Raw genomic sequence first — 8,765 nt, forward strand, 5'->3', positions numbered from 1 at the left:
CCCGGGCGCGAGGGCGGTGCGTGCGGCGGGCGGCTGCGGGTGCCGGTGCGCGCCTTAAATTAGATCTTCGCGGCGCCTGACCTGGTTTTTTCTCGGCCGGATCGCGGCAGCAGCTGTTTTCTCCAGAATTCCTGCTGCTGGGGGAGGGGCGTTATTATCATCATTTTGGGGCTGTCACAACCTCCCGGAAAAATTCCCTGGCCTCGGAAAGTGTTAACAATAGCCCAGCGGATTCTGGAGGAAGCGCCCCCTCCCCGCTTTCTGCCGGGACGCCTTTGCCCCCAGGCTGCTGCGGGGACCTCGGCCAAGAGCGGGGACCGCCGCCCCTGCTCCTGCCCCTGCCCCTGCCCCTGCCCCTGCCTCGACCCCCTGCTGGGCTTTCTGCTCCGGCTCCGAAATCTGCCTCTGCGCTGGGGTCCCGCAGGGCTCAGAACCGGGGAGATAGGGCCCTTCTCCAGCCTCGGGGGGGGCGCGACGCTGGGGGGATGAGGTGGAGCCTTCCGCCCCCGCCCCTAACCGGAGTGTCCCTTCCCCAGGAATCCTATTCCTGTTTGCTTTCGGGGTCAGCGCTAGCCCAGAGGCAGTTAAAGATTAATGGGCCGCGGCCCTGGGGGCTGGGGCGGGGGCGCTGGGGATGGAGCTCAGCACAAGTGGTACAAGTGGTACTGGCTGGCTTTTAGTCTCTCTCTCTCTCTCTCTCTCTCTCTCTCTCTCTCTCTCGGTTGGGCACATGGTCTTGTTCCAACCGCGACGTTGAACAGAGGGTTTGGGAGGGCCGCAGGGCCTGTCCACCTGCCCGCCAGGAGGAGACTGGGGAGCTCTGTTGCCCACCGCTGCCCTTACTCTGCCTTCTGCCTCAGCCCTGCAGACTCCCAGGGCAAGTGTAGAAAGAGGAGGGGACTCTCGCCCTCCCAGCCCCTCCCATAGTGGTGTAAGAAGCCCCTGAGAGTGGCCATGCCCGTGAGGGGCCCGGAAAAGCCAGGCTAGCTCCCGGGCCTGGGGCATGCGGCTGATCTGGGCCTCTGGCATGAGCCTTGCCAGGCCCGTCCCACTCTGCTCCCCTGTGCCGGGGGCGTGGGGTGAGTGTGGAGGGGCTGCTGTCTTTGCATTCGCCCTTCTCTGTCAGGAAGGAGAGTGGGGAGGTCTCCGCTCTCCCCACCCCCCACCCCAGGCCCAGAGGCCTCTCCAGGGCCCCGATCCATCCCTCAGGAGGCAGGGGCTCTCCCTGTCGCCTCCAGGACTTTCCCGAAGCCTCTGGCTCTGCGCATCTATGTATCCACGCTGCCGTTGCGCCAGGTGCGTGGCCGGGACCCACATCCCCCAGCCTGCGCGGACGGCGGGACTTGAACCGGTCTCCCGGCGAGTAAGGCTACGAGGACTAGACTTCATTAGTGGCTGTTACGCACTAAAGGCGATACCATCGCCCCTCCTCGTGATTTCAAAACGCAATTTATTTTAATTTACCTTTTTAAGAACTTTTGGGGCCTGATGGGGGCATCTAGGGCATTGGTGGCGGGACAGGCATGGCCTGGCTGAAGTGGGCTGGGAGCAGCAGGAGATGGAGAGGCATGGGCAGCGGCAGGCCGGGCCTCGGGCTGGCAGAAGTGGAATATTCTGGGCCACCTTTAAAAAGCGGAGGAAAGTCACGTGGAGGCTTTGCCCTTCTGTGCCCGGACGCTGCAGAGCAGGCTGGGGGCAGCATTCCTGAGCCAGACATCTGGAAGCTTGCTGGGCAGGACTGCCCCCCAGGGCCCTGGGGTCTTGGGCATGGTGGTGCCTCGCTCATCCCATGGGAAGCAGGGCTGCTTCCTCAGGTCCAGAGGGAGCCTGCCTGGTGCCTTTAGAACTCCCGTCCCCTCCCCGCCACTGTCAGGAGCCCCCCTCTGGCTCTGTCCCCCTTCTCGTTCCCCTGTGTGTGGATCACATTCCGGTTCCTGAAGCCTCTGGAGGGTCCCCCGACTCCCGCTGAGGCTCTCTGCGATGCCAAGGCCTGGGGGCCCAGACAGCCCCTGCATGGGTGTCTCCTTGGTTCCTTCCGCAGCACTCGGACCCTGCCCACCCCGCGCCCACACTGTGGGACAAAGCAAGAGCAGGGACAGGGGACCTGTGAGAGGTGGGGGAGCCAAGGCTGCCAGGGTGGGACCTGGCATTGAAGTGGAGGGGCCTGGCTTTGCTCAAAAGGGAGAAAGAAAGCACATGAAGGACCAGAACTGGGGACCATCCATCAAGACTTCGGAAAACCCGAAACACTGTGGCCCTGGCTGTCACAGGACCCAAGGCCGCCAGCTCCTGCCAGTCAGACCTGGTGCTAAACTGTCAGTGTGGTTGTTGTTCACACCTATAGACTATTGAGAGCTGGGGCTCCCAGTCCAACCCTCACAGCACGTGCACGCGCGTGCGCGTGCTCACACACACACACACACACACACACACACTTTAGGAGCCATGGCCCAGAAGACCAGGACAGCTTTGCCCCTCCTGCCACCTGCTAGTAGCCATGGGTGGGTGGGAGCTGGGGGGGCTCCTAATTGCTGTGTCTGCGCCCTCCAGTCTCCTGAGGATGACGGCGTCTATACCCGCTTCCCCCGCACCTCTCACCAGGACTGTCCTGGGTCCCTGCCTGCCTCTCCCTTTTACTCTGGCTGCCTTGGTTTGCAGAATTAATTGGCAAACTTCCCCAAAAGTAAACTTGAGGATGGAAATTAATAATTTTCCTGGCATTGAACTCACTGCTAATCATGCCAGTTGGGAGTCGGGGGCCTGGATGCACAGGGACCCCTGAAAAGCCATTAGCATGATGAGAGCCTTCTGAGGAGCCGGGAATCCCTCCCTCAATTTAGGGGTTGAGCTGCCCGGGGGGCCAGCGGAGCCAGGGCAGGCATGAGGGTGCTTCCGAAGGGGCCGGGCCACCCTGCACCCCCCATCCTGGCTCTCTTGCTGTGTGACCTGGGTCTCATGGGGGCGTCTGGAGTACTTCCTGGGGACACCAAGGACGTCCTTCACGAAGGAAGTATGGAGGGGGGGGAAGGGGAACGCCGACTGGATGCCCAGAGACCTCCAGGCTGGCGGTGAAGGAGGCCCTTGGGAGCCCAGGAGGAGAGGCAGGGGAGGGTGGCCAGGGGCTGGGGTGGGAAGCAGGGCCACCTGCCCCCATCTGGAGACAAGTGACGGTGGTCTCATAGGTCCACTCCAGCAGAGGGTGCCTGGTGCTTGGAGACCTTCCCCGGGACTCCCCCATCCTGTAAAGAGGCCCGGCCCCTTCTCTCTCGTCTTCGGGCTCTGGGCCAGGTGGGCCTTGTCCGGCGGGGGTGGTGAGGGGAATTAAGTCTGTGGCAGAGCAGGCCTCCGCACATCAGGGCTCAGCTGCCCAAGGGTGAGGCGGGCCCAGCGCCCGTGGTGGGCTCCCCAGCAGGATCTTGGACAGCCGGTGGCCTTGCCTGGTCTTCAGCGCCTTCCGAAGGATGTGACCGTGCAGGGGCCCTCCAGGGTCCCTGGCGAAAACCCAGACGCCCAGGCCCTACCCTGGAGAGAGGCCTGGGAGGCCTGGGGGTGACCAGCAAGCTCTGTGGACGGCTCTGACATGGCCAGTCCAACTACCACCCAGGACCCTGGATGGGCTGCAGGGTCAGTACCGGGGGTAGGGGCCTGGGATACCGCCCAGCCCGCCAACCAGGCCTCCCCAGCACCTCCATGCTGTCGCAACGGGACCAACAGGAAGCTGGGAGAGCTGGGCTGAGATGGAGGGGGAGGGGCAAAGGTGGGGGCAGGGCAGAAGGACAGCAGAAGCCCTGCTGGGCTGCAGGAACCCGGCTCCCAGCTGTCTGCCCCAGTTGGACAGGCCTTTCCACTCACCTGGCAGGTGCAGAGACCACCTGTGGCCCCCCTCGGCCATCCTCTGTTCACCCTTAGCCATGCTGACCCCTCCGTGGGCTTGTTGGTCTTCGGGTGGGCCACCACACTGCCAGCCCCAAGCCCGCTAAGACCACTGCCGAGCTGCCCTGTCCTGTCCTTGCCGCATTTACAGCATTGGCACTGTGGGTCTCCACAGCCGGCCTGCCGTGGAAATGACTGTTAAACTTGAAGACAAGGTGCACAGAGAGGTGTAGTCACTTGCCCAAGGCCACACAGCAGGACTGAACCAGGTCCGTTTGATGGGGAAGACTGCCTTTGTCCAAGACACAGCTCATCATCCCAGCAGGGGCCCCCATGGGCCCTTCCTCCCACCTGGGGCTGTGTCCATGGCCCCGAGCCACCCAGCTGACCCGGGCTTCCTGGGCTTGGGATCATCTACCATTACCGGGGGCCTCCGAGCACCCAGGCTGGGCCCATTCTAGTCACTGTGGGAAATGGTGTCCTGGCCTCAGAAAAGCTGGCGAGAAGTCTCTGTGGGCTTTGGGGCATTGTCCAGGCAGAGCCACTGCCCGAGGACATCCCCAGGCACCCTGGGGTGGGGGTATGGTAAGAGTGTGGACTGTGGACGCAGAGGACTATAAGAGCCCCTTCTCCCCACCCCTAACCTTGGGTTACACCAAGTCCCGCCCATCCTGCCCCTCATGGCTCTTCTCTCACTAAAGTCCCCTTCTCAGCCTTGTCCCTCATGTGTCATCGCCGCCCTCCCGCCCCGCCGCCTCCCGGATCCAGCCTTTCTCTTGCCTCCTAAACCCACCCGTAGCCAGGAACTTTAACAATCCACAAACCATCCCCAGGGGCCCAGCCTAGTGGCCCTTGGTCCTCTCAACCCCAGCCCGGCCCAGCAACACAGTGGCCGTTCAAAAGGGTGGCGCTGGTCCACTGGAGAGACCAGCTGGACAGCGGAATGCACTCCCCTTCCCATCGGGCCGATGCTGACAGGTGGGTGAGTGAGCCCAGCTGGGGCCCTGCGCTCTCAGACCCCCATCCCAGGGCTTGGGAATCTGCCATTTGGTGATGTTTTCATTGAAATGGAATTTGCTCTATGCTTGTTTATCGATTTGAGTTCCTGGGGCCCGATGGGCCTGACTTACACGCCCTGCTCCTGCCCTGCCGTGCACTGCTCCGACCCTGGGGGGTTTGCTGCCGCTCCCCTGGCATCAGGGCCACCTCCCCTGGGTGAGTGGGGCCAGGATGGGGTGGAAGAGGGCTCCCGACTCTGCTCTCCCCGGGCTCCAGGAGTGCCTCTGTCCCCTGTCCCGGACCTCCCCTCCTCTGCCCTCCATCCTGCAGCAGGTGTTCCCGGGGCTGTCTTTGGGTGGGCCTGAGGGGTCCTGGCAGATGCCAACCACACGCTGATCTGATGTCCTAGAACTTGGTGCGGCACAGCGTACCTCATGTACTGGGAGAGCCAGAGCAGCAACGCAAAGGCCTTCCCAGAGGCCCTCTGAGCCCCCACACCCAGGGGCTCAGACCTGGCAGGGGATCCCCTCTCCGCCAGCCTCACCACCTCTGGGGTTCCGTCAGAGAAGAGCTTGGGAAGTCAGGGATGTCGTCACTTCCCCAGCCCCTCATCCTCATCCTCCTCTCTGGGTACCAGTGGCTGCAGAGAGAGAGAGAGAGAGAGAGAGAGGTCAGGCTGCTCCTGTCTTCCCCCCGGACACAGCCCCTCGGAGGTCCTACCCTGTGCCCCGAGGCCCCTTGCCCCACACCCTTTGGATCTTCCTTGAGACTCTGCTGAGGGAAAGGGATTTCTCCTGGTGCTGCTCTGATCCCAGCCCTCCAGGGAACCCTGAGCCCCACACCTCAGGCTCTCTGCCCTTTACCTCTAGCCCTCCTGGGTCCCGCCTCCTCCCTGCTGCCCCCCGGGCAGCTCAGAGGAGACACAGCAGGTGCCACATCAGGGAACCTTGTCGTTGGGACCTGGGTGTGGCTGACGGTGCCCGTGGCGGGAGGCCAGCTGCACTGGGGAGCGGGGTTTCTGCTCTCGTCCAGGATACCTACCCTGAATCGAGCCATAGGTCCGACGAGGGGAAACCCGAATCGGAGGACGTAGTGCAGAACGAGCACTCTGGAGGCTGTCCAAGGTCAGTGGCGAGGAAGACGGAAGCGGGGGCGTCTCTTTTACAGGGAAGGCGGTTAGAGAGATGGGACAAGTAATCGCAGTGCGAGGCCCGGGCAGTGTCCCGGACCCTCAGGGTTGGGGGGTCTGCTGTCTGGGACTATGGACAGAACCAGGGACCAGGAGCAGAGCGGGACCCGGTAGCTGGTGCCAGCTGGTCTCCTGGGTGCGATGACGCGTGAAAGCCCTTCCTGGACATCGGCAGCCCGCCTTTTCGATGCCTGCCCGACGGACAGCCAGGTGTGCAGGACACGGTCACAGCACCTACAACCAACTCCCAAGTGGTTCAGAGATTTGCTTTAAAGGGAGGAGAGGGAGAAGACACCATGGCATCTGTTTAAAAAGAGCTGCTGGGAGGGGGTGGTGACTCTGGATCTCGGGGTCGTGGGTTTGAGCCCCACGTTGGGTGTAGAGGGTTACTTAAATAAATAAACTTAAAAAACTAAAAAACAAAAAGCTGTTGGATAAAGAATCAATATACACAAATACATTTTATTTGTATGTCCTTACAGGAAGATCTCTCCCGGGGCCCTCAGGCAGTGCCCAGCCTGCAATGAGGACTTCGTGGATCTTAGCGTGTGCCCCGGGTTCCGGGGCCCGAACAGCCACTGCTCTGGCGACAGTGTTGATGAGGGGGCGGTTCTGTTACTCAAATGCACCTGAAAGGAGTGCTCACAGCCTCTGGACACCTGTCCTTACCCCTGAGGGCCGATGGCCTTGATGCTCTCCAGGAGGCCCTTGAAGGGGAAACCAGGGTAGTTACAAAATCCTGTCTCAAATACGCACACCAGGAGTTTGCTGTCATTAACTCATTTTTAAATTTTTTAAAAAAGATTGTATTTATTTATTTGAGAGGGAGAGTGTGTGTGTGAGAGAGAGAGAGTGGGTGCAAATAGGGAGAGGGGCAGGCAGAGGGAGAGGGAAAGCGAAGCAGAGAGCCTGATGCAGAGCTTGATCCCAGGACCCTGAGATCGTGACCTTAGCCAAAGGCAGAGGCTTAACCCACTGAGTCACCCAGGTACCCCAATAAACATTTTATTTTTAAGTAACCTCTGCACCCCACACCCAACACGGGTCTCAAACTTCAACCCCCAGTTCGAGTCGCAGGTCTACAGGCTGAGGCAGCCAGGGGCCCCGGGGTTATTTTTATCATTTATTTGTTTGTCTGTTTATTTTCGAGAGGAGAGTGCTATGGGGGGGCGACGGGCAGAGGCAGAGGGAGAGGGAGAATCCCAAGCAGACTTCCCCGGGGAGTGCGGAGGGGCTCCAGCTCTGTACCTGAGATCACAGCCCAAGCAGGAACCAAGTCGCACGCGTAACCCGCTGAGCCACCCAGGAGCCTCTTAACTCATTTTTAAACAGGAAACTGAGGCCAAGAAAGACTAAAACTCAGGAGAAGCTGGTGACAGATGGGCTCAAGCTGACCCGCCTGCTTCACTACCCATGGCGACGCCCAGAGGAAGGTGTCCTTCTGCTCCCCATTCCGCAGGTGAGAAAGCAGGGGTGCGGGAATATAAACGCAGAGCAAAGGCCCCCAGTGGGGAAGCAGGGAGCTGGGCCCTAAGCCCACTGGCTTCTCCCCTGCCGCAGCCCCTGGGGAGGGAGGGGGTGAGGTCCTCACTTGGCCTCCAGCTCCAGGCCCCTGGCTGACACCCGCACCAGTGCCCCAGCCCTGCTCTGCACGCTAGCGGGGGGAGGGGCTGCTCCCGCCCGCGGGGAGGGCTTACAGGGGCCTGAGAGTGTGACGGCCACCAGCGCGTGTGTCTCTCTCTCCAGCCAAGAGCAAACCGTAGAAGAGAAAACGGGCTCAGAGAGGGTTTGGGGCTTGTGGGATGGTGTGGACTGCCGGGGACCCCCTGCCTCTGTGCCCCAAGCTCCAAGGCTCTGGGCAGGCTCTTTGGTGCCCCTGAGGACAAGGAGCTCCGTCCCTGGGGGAGAGCACAGTCAGCCCCCGGGCAGCGCCCCCGCAGCCACAGGGCCTTCTGCATTTTCATGAGGCAGCTCACACCACGGACCCTCCTTGGTGGCCTTTGCTCATTAGTCACCGGGCTGGCTGCGGCCTCGTTTCTTCTGCTCCTTGAGACCCCGGTCAGCCTGCAGAGTCCCTCAGCCTCCCCCACAGGTGGCACAGGCCTCCAGGCCCGCTCACCAGACTTTGCCTTTCCTCCTTTAATTTGCTTTTCCTGTGCGTGAGATCCTGCAAGGGGCCGGGTTGGGGGCGCATCTCGTGGGCCTGCAGGGGGCTTGGGGCAGGGACAGGCCTCTGGGTCCGGCCCATCTGCTCCCTGCAGCCTCAGCTGTCCCTGGGGCCTGGGAGCTCCAGGCAGGCGGACGGACAGACAGCCTGTTCCTAAGAGCTCGCATCTCGACCCCCCGCCCCTCCAGGCCCAGTCAAAGATGTCCAGCCGTGGCTGGCTGGGCTGGCCTCCCCTCCTCGGGCCTCTTCCTGGTCAGGACGTCCCCTCTGCCTCCCTCCACTCTTAGGTGCGCCTCACTCATGGCACCAGACTCCCTTGGTCCCCCTGAGCCAGCAGGCACCTCTGCATCCGTGTGTCCATCCCTTGGCTGTGGTCAGCAAGCTCGAGACAAGAACCGTGTTTCTCCGATGAGGGGTGGGCCCGGAATCCAGGACTCGGCATTCTGTGCGACAGTGGCAGCGGGCTGGGGGTGGTGGGGGGCTCTGAGCCCATCACCCAGGTCTTGCCTCCCCCTCAGGATGGCTGTTACCATGTCG

The 8,765-nt window shown here is 62.0% G+C and overlaps 1 protein-coding gene across 2 annotated transcripts; it reads left to right on the forward strand.

The window, feature by feature from the left end:
* Positions 1 to 332: 332 nt before the first annotated feature.
* Positions 333 to 6,870, forward strand: LOC125088185 (uncharacterized). Of its 2 annotated transcripts, XM_047709301.1 has the most exons (3): positions 4,686 to 4,851; positions 5,282 to 5,996; positions 6,544 to 6,870. In XM_047709301.1, the coding sequence occupies exons 1-3, from the start codon at positions 4,842 to 4,844 to the stop codon at positions 6,692 to 6,694; spliced, it is 876 nt and encodes a 291-aa protein (XP_047565257.1). In that variant the 5' UTR covers positions 4,686 to 4,841; the 3' UTR covers positions 6,695 to 6,870. The 2 variants fall into 2 exon arrangements, 1 of the variants encoding a protein (XP_047565257.1); XR_007123604.1 differs by lacking the exons at positions 4,686 to 4,851; positions 5,282 to 5,996 and adding an exon at positions 333 to 1,296.
* Positions 6,871 to 8,765: the final 1,895 nt, after the last annotated feature.

This window comes from Lutra lutra, chromosome 16 (genome assembly GCF_902655055.1).
Source record: "Lutra lutra chromosome 16, mLutLut1.2, whole genome shotgun sequence".
NCBI classification, from domain to species: Eukaryota; Metazoa; Chordata; class Mammalia; order Carnivora; family Mustelidae; genus Lutra; species Lutra lutra.